The 23147-nt window shown below is 49.3% G+C and overlaps 1 protein-coding gene across 1 annotated transcript; it reads left to right on the plus strand.

The window, feature by feature from the left end:
• The first annotated feature begins 609 nt into the window (after positions 1–609).
• Positions 610–22804, plus strand: ANO10 (anoctamin 10). Its single transcript, XM_061573061.1, has 14 exons — positions 610–715; positions 6268–6529; positions 6753–6944; positions 7453–7587; positions 8583–8702; positions 9066–9319; positions 9866–10199; positions 10740–10795; positions 12006–12080; positions 12570–12758; positions 13945–14136; positions 15345–15482; positions 16225–16341; positions 16974–22804. Exons 2-14 carry the CDS (start codon positions 6337–6339, stop codon positions 17046–17048), a joined length of 2070 nt encoding a protein of 689 aa, XP_061429045.1. The 5' UTR covers positions 610–715; positions 6268–6336; the 3' UTR covers positions 17049–22804.
• The last annotated feature ends 343 nt before the right edge of the window (positions 22805–23147 follow it).

Below are 23147 nucleotides of genomic sequence, written 5' to 3' on the forward strand. Positions count from 1 at the left end.
AACCCTCTGGCGTGGCACCGCCACCCCAGATGAACTTCTGGATTTAAAGGGAAAACCTCTGTCGTGGCACCACCACCCCAGGTTAACTTCTGGATGTAGAGGGAGAACCCTCTGACGTGGCACCACCACCCCAGGTTGACGACTGGTTTTAGAGGGAAACCCTCTGGCGTGGCACCACCTCCCCAGGTTAACGTTTGGATTTAGAGGGAAACCCTCTGTCGTGGCACCACCACCCCAGGTTAACGTCTGGATTTAGAGGGAAACCCTCTGGCGTGGCACCGTCACCCCAGGTTAACGACTGGATTTAGAGGGAAACCCTCTGGCGTGGCACCACCTCCCCAGGTTAACGACTGGTTTTAGAGGGAAACCCTCTGGCGTGGCACCACCTCCCCAAGCTAACTTCTGGATTTAGAGGGAAACCCTCTGGCGTGGCACCACCTCCCCAAGCTAACTTCTGGATTTAGAGAGAAACCCTCTGGCGTGGCACCACCTCCCCAAGCTAACTTCTGGATTTAGAGGGAAACCCTCTGGCGTGGCACCACCTCCCCAAGCTAACGTCTGTATTTAGAGGGAAACCCTCTGGCGTGGCACCGCCACCCCGGCGTGAGCACTTCCGTGGGCGTTCACGGCAGGAGGAGGAGGCGGCTGCGGCCTTCCACGTGAGCCGACTCCGTTCCGCGACCATCCGCCCGCACAGCGGAACTGATCGTCAAAGGTAAATACGGCCACGATGAACGTTGCCCAGAGATTTCGAAGCGGACCCTTATTTGCATGCCTCTTTAACACAATAAATAAATCGAAGATGTATATTTTTACTTTCCCGCGAGGCCTGCGAGGTTCGCCGACCCTCTGCTAGTGGCCCGGCCGGGTTGAGCGCTCCGAGTGCCGGGGCGGCGCCTGTGCCCGACGATGCTCCCACCCTCGTGATGGGCCTCAATGATTGTGTTCGATTTTGTTGCATTAGAAGTGACAAATTGCATAAAGATAGCTTCCGTTGCATGCACCCACGTCAGCTATTTTGTTTGTTTTGAGACCTTGATATGCCGCTCATGGCAATGTTTATTCTGTCAACCTTATCTGACGGGACCGCAGACGTGTTACGTCGTTTTTGCGGCAACCTTTATCTGCACTCCTTTATCAGCACGGTCTTCGGCGATGTTGCTGCGGCTGCGTTGACGAGTGGAGGATGACGGCAACCCTGAACACAAGCACGGGGCTGCGGGGCCCGGGAGACACGACTTTAATTTGCAGGCAAATCGAGGTGGTCTCGTGGACACCAAACACAGACAAAGCAGCCGATTTGAGATTATAAGCAACAGATAGCAGATGCCAAGGAGGGCGAAAGTAATGATTGCATATCGCCAGGAAGAATAATGGAATAACTAAGCTTACTAATTGAAATTGAATTGATAGTTGGGAGAAGGGTTGGAAATTACACGGGGAATGAATTGTCAGAAATCACAAAAGAGATGTTGAGGAATGGGAGAGAGATAAAACGACACGCGCCTTACCAATTACAGTGCAGTATTGAATGCGGATAAATCATCCGCACCCTCGCAGGACGCCCATGAGATCGAGCCAAGCAGCTCATGAAGCCCTTCCTGCTGAAATTTAAGACAAATATAGATCAACGTGGAGCTGACTAAAGACGGCATGGAAATCAATGGGAACATGAAGGCAGAAAAACTCAGGATGATGATCGTGCACAAATGTTAGCCCCTGGCAAGAAAGATTGAACCATAACTCATGATAATGTTAGAATCTTACAATTCGTGGATGAGTTTGCATGCACATCTCGGGCAATATGTTATATCCCAGAATTTAAAACATTCGTCTGATGCAAAAGGAGGTGGGGTTTCACACTTGAAGCAAACTGCCCATTGCAGTATTAAAAAGGGGAAACTACTGGACTTTATGGGAAACCTGGACATCATCATAGAGTTGGGACCAGTTCAGAGTCAAATAAACCTATTTACGAAATTGTTTACACACAAATGAAATATCTCAATCATGGAATAACTGAATAGTTTTGCTGTTTAAAAAAAAAAGTGCGAAAACTAACTTTAAGAACAACTACAAAATATTAAGAAAGATCAGAGGAATCAACAGAAAATGTAGAAGCCACCGACCATATATGCCAGAAATATAAATGGCGTGTCTACTACCATCGACCACATTTCGCAATAAGACTACGTATTTGGCTTGTGGCTGTACCTGCAGCATTTAAATGTCCCTGCCTGCTGCACCTATTTGATTCGATGCTTTCGTTTCCTTAACTCAACAGGGAAGTTCATGGTTGAAGCACTTCTCTCTATGCAGACTCGGGTTTTTTTCTCACAAAGTGACTCATTTTTTTGCGAGTCGTGAGTTTGAAGGTGGCAATTTTCTTAGTTATTTCAGCCCTCTCTGTGGCTAATGCATCAACCTACAGCGTTATATAATGTTTAACACGTAGGGTTTCGCGACCAGTATTATTCATAATAAAGGTTTTTGGGTTAGATCGCTTTAGTTATAAATGTGTCGCAACCCTCCACCACCCGACACAGCCAATCAGTAAAAAATGTGTCACGTTAACAAAACGCCAATTAGTTACTTTAGCTCACTGGTGTGTTTGAAGAGTGAATCCACAACATTTAGAATTTGAGTACAACGTTTCGCTGGAAATGACATCCAGCATCTTCGGGCGATTTTTTTGTACAAAATATTGGGATGGTGTACGTTGTACTTTGTACACTATACAGGGATGTCAACGCCCCTGCCCTCCACACTCCAGGTCCATCCTGACCCGGGGACGGTAGACCCTACGATTGTCCTCAGCCTAGGGGTCCAGGTGGGCCCCATTTGCCGGGAAGGGTGGCATCTGGTGCATGCGGATGAGCTGCCGGTCAGTCCAGGGGGTGCCCAACACCCGCAGGTGGCCCGATGTACCTTCCCAGGAGGCCAATGGCACTCGCAATGAAAGAAGGGGCAAGTAATGAAGGCATTTGAGGAAAAGACCTGATTACCGTCCTTTGAACACAATGTCAATGAATGTGGAATGACGGGAATATCACCACTGACCTAAACGGAATTGGCAATACAGTTGTAGATGCCGCATCCAGTCGAGGTGGCCATCCAGAGAAACCCCTGCTTGAGGGTTGGGACGAGGAATGGTGGAATCGAAGGAAATGGAAGAAAAGTTGAAGAGTGCGAATAGAGAAATGGAAAAGAATGGTCTGAGATGTAGGGGTACAGGACACAAAACTTGGGCATATCTTCGTTCGTCATTGTACAAAAGTCCTATCAGGTGTTACACCACTTTACAATTACTTTGTCATGGGTTCAACTGAGTCGCAGGCGTAGACTTTGGAGGCAACACATTTATTCAATTCCAACACACGGGGTAACTTCCCCTTAACAGAATAACAACCTAAGGTGGTGACCACCCGGCTAACTACACTAGTTACTAGTTACTACGTGACTGGTGTAGTTAACCGGGTGGTGACCACCAGGCTAACTACACTAGTTACTAGTTACTACGTGACTGGTGTAGTTAACCGGGTGGTGACCACCAGGCTAATTACACTAGTCACTACGTAACTGCTACTATGGACCGGGACCAATGACTTCGGCCCGAGTCCACGTGTTGGAGACTCATTGAACGGAGATCGTAGATGAAGGGTTTCTTCCAGGATGAACAACAACCACCCCGGTCCCTCTCGGTACCCGGCTGATAATTTCTGTGGCGTGGCCGACTCCGCCCTTGGCCACGTCCACCTTCCAGAATCCTCGGGAAGGATCTGGGTCCCAAATCACGTGACCCCCCTAGCCCCCTCTTGGGGCCCCTCTGTCAACTTAACCGATCACGCGTCCTCCCGGGTCAACCAGAGTGCCATGGCCTCACACAACCCCATCCTTCCGTCGGCACCCACACACCCTGTCCTGAAGGGTCGGCACTGCACTTAAGGCGTGGTGCCATCCAGCGCTATTAATCAGTGCACACCGTGCCCCTCTAGGGCCGGTACTGCACCCACAGCATGGTGACATCCAGCGATGTCACTACACTTTTACTATAAAGCATTTAAATAAAAGTAAACAATTCGAGGTGATCACGACTGAACACATTTATCAACAACTGTGGCCTTAAAAGGAAAAAATATATAAAAGTCGATATTTAAGCCAATCGCCCTTCATCATAACGCACGTGCAATCTAGAAGGATCATTTTAATTTTGGGCTATGACCCCTCATAGCACCCGTGCTGTGACGAAGGGTCATCGACTGAAATGTTATCGATCCCATCATTTTCCATTTTTAGGCAGTGCATTTGACGAACGTCTTGAGGTTTTTTCGTGACTCATTCCAGGCAATTTATACCACGCTCTTGTGTCTGCAAATAGAACGTGCACACGTCTTGAATAAAAAAAAAACTTCTCTTGTATTTTGTCCAGGGTCTCGAATACTGTTGCACATAATAGTCTTGAAGGAGTCTGGCTCTAAGGTTGTCTGTTTCCCTTATCACCTGGTCGAGGCATACAGCAGAATATAATTATCTGACGACATCTGGCGCCTTCTGGGCGATTTGGTCACGTAAGAATGTCCTTTCATATACAAGCAGTGACATCAAACTTTCCTCCAAACTTGTGATGTGCGTTTACGGACATACCGAGAATCTAATCTCGCTTCATAAATGGCTGTTCCAGAACCTTGTCATACTGGGAATATTATTAAGACCTTGCAGGTATTTCCCCTGAAGTTTGTCGTTTCAACCGGTATCATTTGAAAGTCACTTAATGTCTTTTACGCAACCAGCTATAGGTCTCCCCCACAAGACACCCGCTTGTGGTTTCCCACAAACCTGTGCAGACTCCACGAGATGGTACCGGTGGCATACGTCGTGAGGTGCAAGGAATTAAACGAGGCACCTGTCAAATTTACCCCCCTCCTTTTTTCAAGGCCCGGTGCTTAGGGCCTTGCAGAAAGTGGGCACCAGTGCAGTCGCAGCGCCAGCACACTGTAGCTACGCCGCTAGACGGTGCGTGTTTAATCGATCCAGCAGGGATGCTGCGTGCCGTGTGAACGCAGACTGCGATTTGAACCGGTGACCTTGCGACCGGCAACCCAGAGCTATTGCCCAGTACGTTGTCGTTGCCACCGATACGGCAACATCTGATGCTCGCCAAATCGTGTTGGTTAATGTGTCACGAACAGTCTTTCAAAACGGCGCCGACACAGTCGATCCTCTTGTGCTGCACTTTGCCGCATTGCTCCGAGGATGAGGTTGTAAGCACGGCACAGTACAAGTCGTACATGTTTTGTGGCTGGCCTATAAAACGGCACGTGCCACCGCATGCTCATTTTGTTGGCACCGTGCTTACAGAGAACCAGTTCCCTGATTATTTTTACCTTCGGGCGATGCTGCCAGATCCATTTCATTCGGCGCTATTTCTAGTTTGCTTTTTACACGCGGCCAAGCGAAGAGACGTTCATGAGCAGCACACAGCTCTGTACTTAAACTATTGTACCCGTGTTGATGGAGGTTGCTACTTTGACAAGCCTTAATATTTCATTAAACATTTCTTACAGTAAATGTGCATATCAGATGAGGCATGTGGAAGATAATAGTCTGTTACTCAAATGCTGTGAACATTTTTTTGAGTATCACGGTAAACTGCATTTCAGTTTACACGCATGCTTTCACGACCAATATCCATAATACAGGTTTTTCGGTTTTTTCGCTTAAATATGTGTTTATTTTAATACGTGGGTTTTGCTGTAGCCAGTACCATGATCCATTTTAGTTTTTGCTTTCAGTCATGTGGTAGGTTTATGCTAAAATTATTGACACTATTCAATCCATGACCCAACAGCAAGATTGCCTCATTTACAAAGATATTTCATTGACAAAGATATTTCCTGGTAAATGTTGGGTGGTTGAAGGGTTTTTCACAAAAACATTTGGAATAAAACTACAGCGTGGCCTAACGCAAAAAACGAATATGGATCGGGCATGTTTGAGTTGTGTATGAAGTCAGAACTCTATGTCGTGTCTCTTTCACAAGTGCATTTCTCACATGATGCTCCGGCATGCTTATGAATCTGTCATCCATTGTGTAATCTGATACATTTTATTATATTGCACGTTACCTAAATATTGCAAACATCACAATGTCATGATTTGCCCAGTGTACAAATATGTGCATTTTTTTATTATGTAACATGAATAAATATTAAAATAAGCAACAGTGGCGGAACTTATTTCCTATCTGTGCTCCTGTGCGGTGGTTAGGTCGTCAAGCTCTGACAGCGGCCACCTGACAGACAGGGCACGTGGGCGCGGTGCACGCGAACCGAGAGGATGCGTCGGTTGGATCGTCTGGTGGAGGAGGAGGAGGCGGAGGAGGCCGGGGCGGTAGCGCCGGCCCCGCAGAAGGAGGAGGAGCAGCATCTGGGCTTCCAGCCGCTGGTCGTCATCGAGCTGTCCCGGCATCTCCAGCTGGTGACGCGCGACTGGCTGCTCTCGCGCTTGCGGGACAACGACCTCGACGGCGGTGAGGCACAGTCGGTTGCGCGGTCGCCACGGTAGCCTTATTTTAACCTCTGGTCATCTTAACATTAGAGCCACTGACGTGGCTGTGGAATGTTCGGTCGCGACTCGCCGTTTGCTGGGTATGGACGGTGCGAAAGAAGTTCAACATACGTACATTGACGGTCCGCAACCTCCGGGTTCTGTGAAGAATATCGGATCGCTTACGCCCCGTGCCATGCCTGTAGGTGCCTACCTGGAGGCTCAGCCACTGCGGGTGGGCGGTGAAGCGGACAGCGAGAGCCGCACCCTCGTGGTGGGAGCCACGTGGAAGCGATTGCTGATTGGGGCGGAGGAGGCTGGCTTTGTGCGGCGCTGTCAGGATGGCTCCATGAGGGCCTTCACCTACCTCTCACGGCACACCTTCGAAGGATACTCCGGTAGACGAACATCTCTATGTGCGAGTGTGTTTTGTTGTTGTCACATATTGCTGTTGCCGAGCGCAAATCCAAAGGCCTGGATTGTCAAGCGGGCAGGAACAAACAGCACTACCGAAGGTATCATTTTGGAAACATTAAACTCTTTTACTGTGGGATAAGAAATGACACTCAGGTCCACACACACACGGATCATCAACCACTTGTGTGTGCGGAGAGTGCCTCATTACATCCCAAATGGGTACACCAAAGATTAAGTAGAGCCTTAACAGACTGTTGGGGCAAGTGCTATTCGCGAGCACGTATGAAGGCCGAAACGGCACACGGGGGGGTGGGTGGCCAACACCACAGATGAAGCCACAGTGCGGCTTAATCTCTGTTTTATCCGCCAAGCCCTTATTCAACGAATATATTTGCCAGAAACAAACCACCTGCTTGCTGTACTGCCATCATCGCATACGATGAGTGTCCCGCGGTGTATCCGTGCGCGTGTGCGCACGCGCCGTTACAGATGATAACGTCGCGTTCCTGACGATGGCTGAGCAGCAGTACATCGTCAAGCACGCGCTCAACAACCTGCGCGCCAAGGAGGAGATCAGCATCCCGGGATACTCCGACATCAAGCTCTACCCGGGAAAGTCCGTGTGTAAGTCACTGTCGTAATAAGCAACTTGGGGGGGAATTCGCACGGACTCGAGACTTATTATTTTAGAGAGTGAAACTCGGCTGTCTTTTGAAAAAATACGCGCCAAGTCTCTATTGACATCCTGGGCTGCACGTCTTGGGTGTGGAGCTTCCTCGTTCATGAGAAACAAGGGAGAAAAAAACCATGCATACACTTGGCTTACGTCACGCTCTCCACGACGTGTAAGTGTTAGGTGAAGCGGTATGGGAGCCGACGGACAGCTCTCAGGGGTGCAACACGTTGCTGTGGTACCGATGGGTACCTGTGATGGCAACGTCAGTTTGCATATTTGAAATTGCCCTCTTTGCTTCTGGTTTGTTTCATCCAAGTTTTGGCCACTTTTTCATACATTTGGCCAGTTTTCAATCAGGTGAGCCCCGAAATATTGGGTCATCCATCGTATGCCCCAATTAGGGACAGATGGATAGACAGACGGGCAGCACGAATACATTAATTATTTCAAAATTAGTTGTAACTTGCTCCAAAACGTTTAGAGTTCGTCTGGATGTGCCGCCGTAGCACGTCCAAGTGACATCACCCAGGTCGCATTATTTAAGCTCATCCACAAAGTGGAATTCTGCCACCAAATATCTGCAGAGACCTGCAAGCTGCAGGGGAGTTTACATGTTTTCTTGCCAGTAACAACCTCCTACCCATCAACCACCTCCCCATCAACCACCTACCCATCAACCAGGCCCTCAATATTGTACCTCGGCACCAACTCAAAGTTCTGATCCCCCTTATGCGCAACTATTGAATTGGCCCGTGCTCAAACCATCGCTGCATCTGAAAAATAGCATTGATGAAAAGTGTATGTGTTTATAAGCTCTGCAGAACGCAGGCAAAATGTATTGACTCTCTCCCTCTAACGTTGTTATCGTGTCACCACCCTGTCTCCCTCCGGCCACCCCGCCCTGACCCCACCCCCCAAATTTTGTCTTCCGCACGTGGATCAGTCCGCCGATTCCAGTCCAAACGGCTGCTGGTGCAGATCTACCCACTGCACGACACGGAGGAGCTGAAGAAGCTGTCGGCGCTGTGGTACCAGCAGGCGAGGCCATCCTACCAGCCTTTGGGTGAGTGCCGCCTCTATCTAATGCCTACGAGCTGTCACCTGCGCCGTCAGAGTTCTCAATTACTTTACACGCATACAATTAGCGTGTAGGTTTCCCGTAGCCGGTCCAAAACAATACGGATCATTATATACGCATTACATTATGCCTCTGACCAAATCATTTGAAATATGCTCTCAGAATGTAAGCGGAATTGGGCCTGGTTAGTGCTGGGACGGGCAACCAGCGTGCGTGAGCGGAATAGCAGCGGAAGAAATTGGGCAATGTAGAAGAGGTGAGCTTTAAGGGAGGAACGGAAGGAGGTTCGGGGTTGCGGACTGCTCTCTCTGCCCTGCGATGTCCTCGACCCTCGTTCACCATCTACAGAGGCGATCCGACGCTACTTTGGGGAGGAGATTGCACTCTACTTTGGCTTCCTGGGCTTCTTCACGTGGGCGCTGGTGCCCATGGCACTGATGGGCCTGCCCTACTACCTGTTTGCCTGGGAGGACTTTGACAAGTACGTGTTGTTCGCGGGACTGAACCTGGCGTGGGCCACCGTGGTGCTGGAGCTGTGGAAGAGGCACAGCGCGGAGCTCTCCTTCTGCTGGGGCACGCTGCTCATGAGGCACGACTTCGAGGTGCGACCAGGCCAGCCTCTCTCCCCCCCCCCCCCCCCCACCCGATCAGCCTCTTTGGCCATTTACATCTGTGCCTTTCACAGATACACATAGGGACCCTTCGACTCCCATAGACTCGCGCAGAGACCTACATGACGGACTCTATATCTGTATAGAAGCTAAATGCACCCACTGTTGATTCTGTACAGTGTCTTGAGATGGGGTCACATTTAGGCACGACGTAAATCTAAATTGTATTGGATTACAGATGCGAGCCACATTGCTCCATGTTCTTATACGTTGCGTCGGTTGGGTAGGGTTAGGGGAACCATGAAACCTGTCGGCTTGGTACTCCATGCCAAGCTACGGGTCCTGTCCTCTCGGTCACACATTTTGCCATCTCTTGCCCTATGCTTGTGGACAGAAACACCTGTGCCCCTCCCTCCCTCCCTCCCTCCCTCCCTCCCTCCCTCCCTCCCTCCCTCCCTCCCTCCCTCCCTCCCTCCCTCCCTCCCTCCCTCCCTCCCTCCCTCCCTCCCTCCCTCTCCCCCCCCCCCACGATGGCAGGAGCCGCGTCCGGGTTTCCACGGGGAGCTGGGCATGAACCCGGTGACGGGCCGCAGGGAGCCCACGTACCCGAGCTGGCGCCGCTCGCTGCGCGTGTACGCCGTGTCGGTGCCCTTCGTGTGCGCCTGCCTCTACCTCTCCTACCTCGCCATGGACGTCTACTTCTGGATGGAGGCGTGGGTGCTGGCGTGGCGGCACAGCGGCGACGGCGATGCGGACGAGGGGGGGCCGCTGGCCGTGCTGGTGCCGTACGTGCCCAGCGTCATCTACGCCGTTGTCATCGAGGCCATGAACCGCGCCTACCGGTACCTGGCGGAGCTGCTCACCGAGTGGGGTCAGTGGCTGAGGGGGCAGCACGGGCCGTTACTCGTGATACATCGTCGTCTGTCTCGCCGGCATTGCCACCGTTGTCATCGTCTTCATCGACGGATGCAAGCTATCCACTGCTGGATGAAAGCCGTCCCGAGCTGTCGCCGAATGTCCCGGTCCCTTATCTTGGAATAATCCGACTCTACAGTCTGAAGATTTTTGAGAGGACATTGGGAGTAATGCTGTGATGTTATCGGGAGTAGTGCCGTGAGGTTATTTGGTGAGAACCATTGTCTGACACAATGCGTGGCAGTGCTCACCGCAACGAGTTTCAAATGGAAACGTCTCCCTTCTCGTGAGATGATCCCGATAACAGAATTGGAATATAATCTGGAAGAAAAACAACTAATTCTGAATTTGTTGATATAATGTATTGTTGATCAATAATAAACAGTCGTGTGTAATCATTTACACGATTGCCCGACAATGATGTGGTGATGCGCTGTGCCACTGGTTTAGTATGGGAGTGGTTTGCATTGGTTTTGTGTTTTTTGTTTTGGCTCAGAAAATCATCGGCTGGAGTCCACGCATCAGAACCACCTCATCCTTAAAGTGTTGGTTGTGAGTATCATTCCTTACACGGTGCCTTTGAGTAAAAAAAAAAAAACACGCACGCTTCCTGTCAAGAACACATATCTAAACACAACGCCGGCGTCAGTATCAAGGCATGGTGTCTGAAATGTGCCATCAATTCCAGATTCATGTGGCAGGTTGCAGTCTCTCCATGGGACACCCATGGCAACAAATCAAATATTTAGCAAGCTGATGTTGTGGGCATTGGCCCTCCGTCAAAATACAACTATTTCTTGATGCTGCGTTGGTGGTACTCGAGCACCAATACATAAACTCAACAAATTGACCTTGAAAAGAGAGAATATACTCAGAGGGGACGTGTTGGGCATGGCCGTTCCTTCGTAGCACATAGAGAGCCCGTAGAGGTAGAGGAACATTTATTTTCCATTTGGATCACTCATTCTACCTGCCTGGCCTCTCAGTGTGGAAAGTACACTGTGGTTCATACTCTTTGGTTTTTTTTCGGTAAAGTCACGTAGGTAAAACAATTAAATTAAATAAATGAAAACAACTCAATTAAATCACGACGTTTCGGGCGCAACACAAGCGTCCGTCATCAGGTGGGAAAGCATGGCCTAGTGCCGATGCAGTAGGCCGAAACGTCGTGATTTAATTTAGTTTTTTCATTTATTTAATTTTATTTTTTACCTACGTGACTTTACCGAAAAAACCAAAGAGTATGAATCCTTGCATTAACGAAAGCTTCAAATCTATACTGGTTACCTTCAGAAGGACTTGTCCCGTCATTCCAATGTGGAATTTCCAATGCTCGATTTGAGTTGATGAACCACTGAATTTCGATTTAAAGCTTTCGTGACTGCAGGGATTCATCTTCTTGGTTCTTTCGGTAAAGTCACGTAGAAGGGAAGTAATAAAATAATAAAAATAAAACATAATAAAATAATTCTCACGACGTTTCGGCCACAACGCAAGCAGCCGTCCTCAGGTGGAGAACAGCTGTTTTATTTTTATTTTTTTATTTCCATTCTACGTCACTTTACCGAAAGAACCAAGAAGATGAACCACCGAATGTTTAATTGTCCCACAAGCGTGGCCTGAGCCCCCCCCCCACACCCCGCTTTGAATTCCTGGAACTAATTTTAACGCCACTGATCCTCAAGAAAAGTGGCCTCATTTCTCACGTTGACGATCGCCAAGGCCTCACCACGCTCTGGGTTTTTACTCTTCCCCTTGGCAGTTCAACTTCACCAACTGCTTCGCGTCTCTCTTCTACATCGCCTTCTACATGCAAGACATGAAGCTCCTAAGACAGGTTTGAATTTCATGCTCACAATATGTGCACTTTTTTAAAACACCTATAACTATCAGTACAAAGTCGAAGTTACACATCTGTAACGCGCCGCGCAGATACAGAAGTGCGAGTGAAACGAAAACACGTTAAGCGAGGAATATCTGTATATGCATTACCGGGCATAATTAAATACAAACAATGCATATTTAAATCACATTCGCGTGATCAAATCAGCCTGTGGTCAGTCGTCCCATGACGGGACAAAGAACTGAGATGAGGGTACTCCACCGCGCAGGGTATCGTTCCGCGCGTACACCCAGAATACTCGCACCGCGCAGCTCAGGAAAGTAGTTCGTCATCGACAGCTTAGAAAGTGTCCCTAGATGGAAGAACCGCGTTGTAGCGACAACACGGTACGTGAACACCACGTCTGTTAGCCCTGTAACGAGGTTTTGTAAAAGTGTGTAAAGATCTTTCAACTCTGCCGCCCAACCCCCTTCCCGTACACAGAGCCTCGCAGCGCTACTCATCACATCGCAGATCCTGAACCAGTTGGTGGAGTCCATACTGCCCTACTGGCTGCGCAAGCGCCGGAACCAGCAGATGGGATGGTCGAGCTCGGAAAAAGCGCCGTCCGATCACAAGGACTCGCCCCTGCGCCAGCAGATCCACATCGAGGGGGAGATGGGCACGTACTTGGTACGACGCCGCAGCCCCAACTACGCCCGCCGTCGCGTTGCTACCTCCACGATGCGATACGATACGGACTTTCTAGCGATGACGGTTATCGCGTTATCTGTGATTGGGCTTCCGAATTGTTTTGGTTTTGTGCGTTGCTGTACCTCCAGGATGGATGAAGATTGCTGGCAGATGCAGGCCACTCGGTGTGAACCTGCCACTCGTTTTTACGATAAAAAAAGACAGTTATTTAGCAAATCGACTAACTGAGCAAATTATGATAGCAAACATACATTTTTCTTACTGTGGAAAGCATTTTAACAAAGCATTAATTTGATGGATAATGGCTGTTTAATTTACAGGTTAAATAATTATTTAGTTGCTTATTCAATATTTTGTCAGGAAATAAAATAACGAAGAAAATTAAAAGGATCCCCAGTAATCACAAAATGACGATATTTAGCAAAGAAAAGGCGATAGTCACCGTTGTACCGTCCTATCGGCACGTCGTGGCAAACCTACCCACAGCGATCACGTCAACGACAAACAGCCAGACCACCACCACCACCACCACGTGTGCAGCTCCACGGCCACAGCTCACAGAAACAATCGCTCTTGAGAGACGACCGCTGCTGGCGTGCCACAAAGCGGTTGTGACCGGACTGGCGCTACTTCTGTTCACCAGGGCTGCTCCCGCCGCGGGGCTACGGTCCGCACGCCGGGCATGCAATGCGGCGGTCGCCGGCTCGGTTTGATCTCCTGCCACGGCGCTTAAAAACAACGGTGCAAGATTCTTAATTCTCCCCCCCACCCCTCACCGCCGCTGCGCCTCTGTTCACCCAGCGGTGTAGATGATGACGCCACGGCTCGTCGGTCGCGGGTCACGTGCGGTGTGGTGAAGTGTAAGAACCCACCTTCGGCAGACACCTGGCCAGCGCGTGCACCTCGAGACGGGGGATCTAGAACTCCTGCTAACGGAGCTCCTTCCGCCAGCAGTGGCACGAGCACACAATTGCAGGCCCTGCGTCCTTACCTTTGTGATCAAGTTCGAAACACGCAAAGTCTTCAAACTGGCAGCCTTCCCGATTGGGACTCGAACGCAGCGCCCCCTGGTGGAATAGCAGAATTATCGCGCGACCGCAACGGCAGCATTGACGTCCATACCGCGTCTCCCCTCCCGCGCCCACCTGCCTCCCGCTCCCCGCAGGGCACGTTCGACGACTACCTGGAGCTTTTCCTGCAATTTGGCTACGTGAGCCTCTTCTCGTGCGCGTACCCGCTCGCCGCCGTGCTCGCCGTGCTGAACAACGTCACGGAGGTGCGCTCCGACGCGCTCAAGCTGTGCTGCGTGCTCAAGCGGCCCTTCTCCCTGCCCGCCGCCAACATCGGGGTCTGGCAGGTACGTGCGTGCGTGTGTGTGCGTGCGACTACGTGTGCGTGCGTGCGTGTGTGTGCGTGCGACTACGTGTGCGTGCGTGTGTGGTGCATCGGCCAGTCATCTCGGTCAATCCATGGCACCTGGGTCTGTCCCGTGACTACCTGCCAGCGGGCATTCAACACTTCGCGTGGCCTTAACGTTTACATAGCCTGGCACGAGGGCCGTGGTGATGTTAACGCCAGTTTGTGGCGAATGGCAGTTGTTGTTGTGCGTGTGTGTGTGTGTGCGTACGTACGTATGTGTGTGTGCGTACGTACGTATGTGTGTGTGCGTACGTACGTATGTGTGTGTGCGTACGTACGTACGTGTGTGCGTACGTACGTGTGTGCGTACGTACGTACGTGCGTGCGTACGTACGTGCATTGGTAGGCCCTCCCCTAGGTCTACTCGCCCTTAAATGAGTACCTGCTGTGGTGTGTGAACGTCAGCACTGGGTAGTAAATTAATTTCTTTAGAACAGCTTTTTGTGTTTAGTTTATTGTCCTTGCCCCGCACTTCCGATTAACACGGTTGGCTACGTATGGTGCGAAAGCAGTTCAACATACATCCATACCCTAGAGCAAGGTGGCCGGGAGTGGTTTTGACCACACCACCACCCACGCTTCCCCGTGTTCCGTGTTGGCCTTTCTAGTTGCTCGCTGAACAGTGCTCGCCTCAGCTGTCTGAAACGGGCTCTCGAATGTTTTGGTCTGACATACAATAACGTGCACGCTTTTCTTGCAAAAAAATGACCACGTTTCATAGCATCGGCTTAAAGCTGTGTTTGGAATCATCTTGTCTGTTAATAAAAAAAAAGATTTACGTCGAAAAAACTCACAGTCGCCGCACCTAGCTCCCAGTGACTTGCACGTGTTCCACAGCGATAGGCGTGGCTTGTTGAGAGCGCGATGTCGAGTCGTGGTGGAGGGGCGACGTGTGCTGTGGCCGGGGGGGCGTGGGGACCGAGACGAGAGATCTTCTGGGTGGGGATCAAAGCCTTAGAACACCGATGGACCGTGTTGCTTGGGGGTTGAGGAGGAACGTGTCGGGAATCGACACCGTTTCATCGAGGCCAGCCGCCACTTCCGTCAGGCTATGGACTTTTCCATTCCAACTTAGACAGTCGCCCTGCCGACGCCGCCTCCTCCTCCCCACCCAACTGTGCGTTTCCTGCCCCGCCGCTCCCCCAGCTGGCCTTCGAGGTGATGGGGCTGATGGCGGTGATGACGAACTGCGCGCTCATCGCCATGTCCGAGCAGGTGCGAACATTCTTCGACCAGGAAGGCGGCGTCACGCTCAACTACGTGCTCATCATCGTCGCCGCCGAGGTGAGACGCCCGTCGAAATCCAAGAAGCCCCCCTCCTCCCTCTCCCTTGGGCCCTAGCATCCCCACCCTGTGATCTGTAATGCGGTTATCCGGAGACCATCTGTGGGCCGATTGTCTGGATTGCTGGTTAACTGTGCTCATTCCCGCCTTTCACGAGTGCCGGTGATGTGGGCACAGGGACTAGGTGACCGTATCGACAAGTGAATCGATTGCTTAAAATAAAATACACAACGCACATTCGATGTCTCTTCACCCCCATTCTACGAACGCAAGTACGAAATGTGTGCTTTTTTATAAACTCATTTACTTGTTTTGCGTTATCCCTGTTTAATCCGGGCTACCTCGACCCCCCAATTGCCCTGGATAATCGAGAGTTGGAAGTATTTGTGCTTCTCAGCGCGTGTGAAGTCGCGTGCGTGAAGGCAACGGCATAATAACGAGTCGGCTCGCTGCGATCCTGGCAACCACGAGTTAAAATTCTTGAGCGTGCGAATACATTCTGAAACTTATCACAGGCCTTCCCTGGGTCGGTGAATGTATTCGGCGAGTAGTACCGGGTGCAGGTGTGCGTGCGCGAGCATCAACACCGGGGAGATGGCTTTTGGGCGGCCGTTGTTCTCAAGGCCCCTATTGGGGCCTCGCTAAGGAGGCTCCCGGCCGCTGCTGCACTCTCCGTGCCCCGACGGTGAATGGCGGTAGCGGTGGTTGTGAGCGCGGTGGCTTGGACTCTTGTGTTCCTCAGCACGCGCTCCTCGCATTGAAGTTCATGCTCACCTTCGTCATTCCCGACAAACCGCGCTGGGTGCGTCAGAAGCTGGCGCGCATCGACTACGAATCCCTGCAAGCGCTCAAGAAACAGGTGAGCGCTTTGTGGTCTGCTTGGGTGTTTGTATGCAGTCGCTCGCTCGCACGCAGGGCTGTCGACGGGACAAAATTAGTTTGGCGTAAATGGTAGATTAATAAAATGAAAAAATGCCAATTATCCAACCCAAAAAAGTCTTCCTGAATCTCGAGGCCCTTTATCAGAAGGGTCAAAGTTTGCCCGATTCCATTTTGATTTGTGGCATTTGGAAGGAAACCACGGTACCTGGAGAGACCCGGCACACGTGGGAGGGCTGACCCTTGGCACTGCCAGCCTATGGCCGCTACACTGCCCCATGCCTACAATGCCTGGAAAGCTTGGAAATATCCCCCATTCAAGTGCGCTAACAAGGCTCGAATTTGCTTGGCTTGTGGGATACGGTGAGATCGGGTGCATTAACTCTGCTTTGGTCATTCTCATTGATTTCTCATCCAAGAGCTACACTGCTGTAAAACTTGCAAAAACTAAAAAGTGCTCGCGCACATGTGCAAGTTTAGAGACTCTGTGTGACCTAAGCAGAGGGAACTTCGACTTTTAGTATAGTGCATGATTGGATATATGTTACAGAAATATATATGATCGTGAAAGCTAATGCACCGTACGTGATGTGTGTGTGTCAATGTTTGCAGAAAATTCAGGTGTTCAAGTCGTTGTCTTCAGAACAGAACACCGGCGACTTCCTAAACAGCGCGCTGGGGGAATAAACCACAGAGCAAAGCGAGCAGCAAAGGCCAAACCTCCCAAACGATCGGTCGCGGGGCATCTACGCTGGTCTAAGACAACGGAAAAGAAAAGGTTACTTCCCACATAACCCCAAAGCTGCTTCATTCCTCATTGGATATCTTCCGGGTCGCCGTGGGCTGGAGTATGAATGTGACTGCTCTTGTCTGGTCATAGCGGGCTGTGGTGTGTTAGCAATCGTAGCGGGATGTGGTGTGGTAGAAGTCACAGCGGGACATTATTTTACGGCGACCCAGGCAGACAGACACCCAGCTGATGTTAACCTCTGCACTTAAACTTATCCGTTGTAAGATTATTGACATGAAACGTAAATAACTTCTGCGATTGTTTACACCGCACATATAATTACGCGCTACAAAAGATATCAGAAAAAGCCTTCCTAAATTCTAATGGAGATAAAAACGGTCATACTATGTTGCTGTAACTAAATGTGCGCAAAATATATTTAGTATCGATATTCAACAAAGTAATATACTGTAATTAAAAGTGGCTGAAACGTAACCTTTTGTTTAACTGTAAAAATTCTATAAAGAGGTTTGTGTATTTGTCGCAGCGTTGTGAACGGTAACTGAGATCTTCAGAAGAGGTGCGGTAATAAGTCGTGGATGTGCGGACTCCGACCATTTGTTGCAGTGCTGTAACCCTGACACTTTATTTGCCTTTATTTTATAATCACCAAAGTGCGTCACAGTGCGCCAGGTTTATTATTCGGCTCGTGACGAGCATTTACATTGACAATCCTTCAGTGATGAAAGTGCGGGGAGGGAAGTCGGTTATTTAAGAGCACACGTGTTCCTTCTTTCACGTACACGCAGACACTTCAGTGTCCTCAGCCCAGTCTTTGATGGTAGCCCAAAGACCCATCACAACTTGGCATTAGCACTTGACAGGACAAATGCCAAACCCCCCTCATAGGGAATGAACGGGACCTCTTATGAGATGTAACGGAGTGAACACACTTCGTTTCTTCCACTGGAGAACTTTCTAAAAGGACAGACGAGAGAGAGACATTGAATTGGAGAAGTCTGTGACATCTCCATTCCCTGCCTCTGTAAGTATATCTGCCGTCCGTAGGAAGTTCCTGTAGGAAGTTCCAATCAGAATTCAACAGTTTGCTAAAAAAAACTCTTATTCAGATATCAACCTCCCATAAAGACCAAGGTTAAAGAGGTCACAGTGCTCTTATTAACGATAATAATACGCCTGAAGAGCGCTTCAATGCTCTTGTTCAGACGAGGTCTGCTTGGAATGTGCGTCCAATGGCAAATAAAATGGTGCCGAGTTGTAGTGAAACATTTCACAGGGACGGGTCATGTATTCATATGTTGTGCTTCACAGTTTTATCCGAATGGTGATAGCCGCAATCGCACTCTTGACACGATGGATCCGTTTCAACTTGCACAAAGCAGTGCTTCCATCACCCTGCGTCACAAAACAACATAAATAGGCACACGATATGTCTCCTTCACGTAAACCGTCTCTCCACATTGAACATGACGCGGCTCTCATCGGCAGGGTCAGGCTTGCTTGGTTCAAATCAAATTTGAAGTCGAAACTGGTCCAGAGTTTGCTTGCCTTGAAATAGTGCTGCTGACATTGCGCACTCCCAGACGGCCACGCGGCTGATGGTTTGTGCAGGGAACACTTTTATTGTCGTGCGGAGCGACGGCGGCGTGGCGGAGAGGAATTTTTATTTTCTAAAACAACACGAATCGCTACTTTGAGTTTCGTGTTGTTAAACGATCTGCGGGCTGAATTGTTTCTGAAATCTCACAAAACCTCGTCAAGTGACCCATCATCCACTCTGGGGTGCACTGTTTTCCCACCCACCCTCTGTTACCTTTGGCGCATTTATGACAGTAAAAGCAATATATTTAGCCAGATGAAGTGCGGAACCAAATTGTCCGATGATTACTTCATTGTGCAGTCCGCTGGTGACCGACGGAGACCATCAACTCGCCCCGCTTGAGAACCGCCCCGGTGCATTCACAGGCAGCGGCTGGGCACCCGCGTTTGAACCCAGGCCCTCGGCCGTGACGGCTCCGCACTTCTGACCTCCGGGTCGCCCACGGCCCCCTTGTCCCGTGTTTAGCTTGTTTAAAGTCAAGCCATTATTTATGAAAGTAGAATTATCTTCGTGCCAGTTGTTGAGAACGCTACTCGGATCAGGCTGGCAAATGGATGCGTGGATTAGCTCGTTCGTTTTGTTTTGCGCGGGAGATGTAGCTTGTAGTCTGGTCTTTTGCTGTTTGAGGTCTGATACTTGCACGTTGCTTTGTAAACATTTAACAGGAAGCAATTCGGGTTGGAGGCAATGCGTTTTTTTACGTACCGTATTGTAAATGGTGTTTTTGTTATAATATTCACTTTGCTGTAACTGAAATAGCAATACTAGTCTCTTGAAAGATTGCATTTGGAGGATTTGCAGTTAACATTGCTCATTGCAAGTATTCAAAGAATACAATGCTCTTGGTTGGTAATCTTCATGCTGTATGTTTGTGAGCAGTTTGGTATATAAGTTGTACTCCAAGAGAACAAACACCTTGATCAGAGTAAAATAAAAACTCCCATAAGGTCACAATTACTGCATGTAACATAAAGATACGTAACAAACAAAATAAGTGTCGACCTGTTGAAAATATGTTGGAGCAGTGCTCATCTCCGTTGGCACACCTGAGCCAGTGTTGGGCATTCCACATTCCTATGGCAGGAGGCCAGACACTGCCAATGAGGCGACCACTGCTGTTTTACCTACCCCAGGGAGATGATGAGCTGAGTCCAGCCCAGGCCGGGATTTAACTGCACAACCTTCCGATTGCGGTTTGCGTGCTCTTCACGGCATCGCCACTGCCAGATATAATAAAAACAAGTGCAGTGTGGTGAGACCTGGCCCTCGAGGATTATTGCGCCGTTGACTCCGAGGAGCATTTTGAGAACAAGTGGCTAATGTGAAGACCACGAGGGATGCGGAGGGTAACGAGCAATGGTGCAAGCTCTGATTTGGAACTGGAGTTCGTAGCAAGTGGAGAGAAACTGAATTCCCAACTGGCCAAAGTCCAAGAGACAAGGCCCTGGGATTGGGTTCAGTCCAGCTCACGTCAGGTCTGATGTCGCAATTTTAAGTCTGATATGAACTGATGCATCGTTCTTGAACTCTGTTTCGTGGCAAGTCACGTAAAATGATCTTAAGCTGGTGGGCCATGTGATGTCATGACATCACGTGACCGTGGTGTCATAACAACGGCAGTAAATGTGACTCCTAATCTGTGCTTCTGGAAGGCTCTCGTCGTTATCTTGGGTCCCTCTCACGAGATGGTCTCTCTTGTCCACAGCCCTCTCATATCCGTCTCTTTGTGTGCTGTCGTCTCACCACGTTGCGTCTCTGTGAACCAAATCTCTTGGTGGGCCACTCCACGACATCTTTGTGGGCCCCTACCTGGCCCATGGGCCGCCAGTTGGCAGAACATTGCTGCCCTCGTGTAAACACAGCTTCATGACAATTCATGATGAAAATAACTGACGGGATGGCAGCTGACAGGTAACAATTACAAAGGTCCAACCAAAGAGGAGGAGATGGAGCTCCAGTGGAGAGAGAGTTGTGGGCCATCTTGTATGAACGGAGGGTTGTCATTCTAGCAGTAGAATAAGCGTAGCTCCTTGGTTATGCTTTGAGTGTGCGTGTATAATGGGTGAATCCGTGGGGAGTGTTGAATTGCCAAATTGGTTTCAACTGGTAGGGTCATTTAAATGTTACAACTACAGCTGAGTTTTTAAAGCCACAACTCTCTAACCCACCACAGTGCAGGTTCCAGTTGTTTAAAATCATCAGGTGCATTTAAGCGGATTGAGATTGGTATTGAAATGCAAACTAGTGGAAAGTTATGAATGGTGTTTTAGGAATCCCGGGCCTGAAGCACTTAAGGTTAAGAGTTGCACAGGTTAGTTTGAAACGTATCAATTGTTTAACATTCAAACAAATGATTACATTGAATCTCATGGAATACTTTCACCAAACAAAAGCTCGTGAATCTCTTGTTCAACGGTTGGGAGCCGGTTGCCCCAGATGAAAACGGTACTTAATGTTTTGTTTACCTGGTGAAGAGACGGCAGGTTTGCTTCGGTACGCTGAGCGTTGTTTTTTGTGCGTGGACACGTTCTGGTTGTTTCTCCAATTCTGCGATGGTTGAGTCGAAGCGTCTCCCGACTCAAACGAACAATGGGGGCCGGTCTGTCTAGAGCAGGGTGAGGAACCTCCTGCCCGGACTACAGAGACTCCTCTACTTACGAACGAGTTCGGTTCCAGATTTCTGTTTGTACATCGATTGTTCGTAAGTAAAGGAGTCCTTGTACACTCCACACAGCCACGCGGGGCCTGCCACTTCGAAACGGCCAGAAAATGATTGCCATTACTGCGTTGATCTCAGCCGAACAAATCGGGTGCTGGGCAGGGGGGAGTAATATTTTCTACCTGGCAACACTGTTTTTAATTGTTGTCTTTCAATCAGTTCTGAGGACACAAGCCAATGATTACAGTCCTAGCTTGATCAACTATTATTACAATCAACGACCGTGTGATTCGACCAAAGGTATCTAAAAGTCATGTTCGGCCCTTCGGGATCTCTGTGACGAGCACTGTCGTCACGACTGCTTCGTAACAATCGAATGTGGCCTGTCCCGGGCAGTGTTTGGGCAGCTCTGCAGTGTGCCACAGGCAGATCCACGAACTTCAATTCCACATTTCGAACTATGCAACGGCCGAGTGTGGAGCATTACTTGCACCGACACGTACACAGAGTGCATTCACTGGGTTCGTGGATGGCACATTGTTGCTGTGAATGCCCTCTGTATTTGCCGTGTAATTCAGTGGCTCGCGAGCCCTGTTCCACCGCTGCAGCTGTGAGATCTGGCAGGAAGAAGTGATGGTGTGGTGGCGGTGATCGTTCATCTTTAATATTCGTCTTAAATGCCTTCTTGGAGAGTGACTGAATTTGGAGTTTTTCTCTTGAAGGAGGTGCCAGCTCAGTGTTGGTGGAACAGGTCTCGGATAACATAGCGGTACAAAAACTAAATTGCCACAATTTTCTCCAGATTTGGTCAAACAAATTGTGCTGAATACTTTCTGTGGATGATCATCCAACACCCTGTGGCCCTGTGCTTCTAACCTCGATACCCAATTAAAGTTCTAAATGTTCTTATTCTTTAACTGATGGATACCCTGCGAGTAGTTTTAAATGCCACTCCATCCGTTTTAGGGCCATTTGCCAATCGTATGCCGTAATATATTCACTCTTAGCTGGGGACACGTGTAGCATTTTAGTTTGCACCCCCCCCCCCCTTGCTTCCTCTTTTGAAGCCTGGTTGTGTCTCACTTGAGCATGCGCTGATTGTGACAGAATGGCCAGTTTCTCAAGGTTCCTGTGAATTAAGGGGCTGCTGGTCACTTCCATGAACACGCGCGCAATGTTTAACGTGGAACCGTTCAACACAGTGGTTTAAGCACTTGTCCGTCGTCGTGTTCCGCTTCGACAATGTTGTCGAGGGAGTTCAATTCCTTACGAAAGTCGTTTGACACTTGCGTTGAGTGCTCTTGCTTCTTGCTGCAATGCACTGTTTTGTGACCTATGGGAAAAGGTCCTTAACTGTATTAATAAGCTGCCTTCACTTGCATAATGCAATATTTGAAAGTTTATGGATGCAAAAAAATAAATGTCTCCAAAAAGTGAAATGGCTTGTTGTTGCGAATTTATCGGGATACATTATTATTCATATTTAGTTTTTTAGGAAGGTCATGTTTTTGAATGGTTTGACCCAATTATTCTGGTACTGTGCAAGGGAGAAATTCAACTCAACTGAGACAACACAAATCCCAGTCCTGCGACCTTGCTGTACTGCCACGTATGTACAAGCACATCGCTCGGCAAGGGACGAGTGTTGAGAATCCTCAAGTGATCTCTGGTCCACAAATTAGAGAAAGCACTTTCACACCCACTCTGCCAGAGTAATGTTTATCAGTTGACAAACCGATGCTTTTAATACTCAGGACTGAAATGTTCCCATTAAGT

The sequence above is a fragment of the Lethenteron reissneri genome, chromosome 52 (assembly GCF_015708825.2).
Source record: "Lethenteron reissneri isolate LAM-NWPU_2019-01 chromosome 52, ASM1570882v1, whole genome shotgun sequence".
NCBI classification, from domain to species: domain Eukaryota; kingdom Metazoa; phylum Chordata; class Hyperoartia; order Petromyzontiformes; family Petromyzontidae; genus Lethenteron; species Lethenteron reissneri.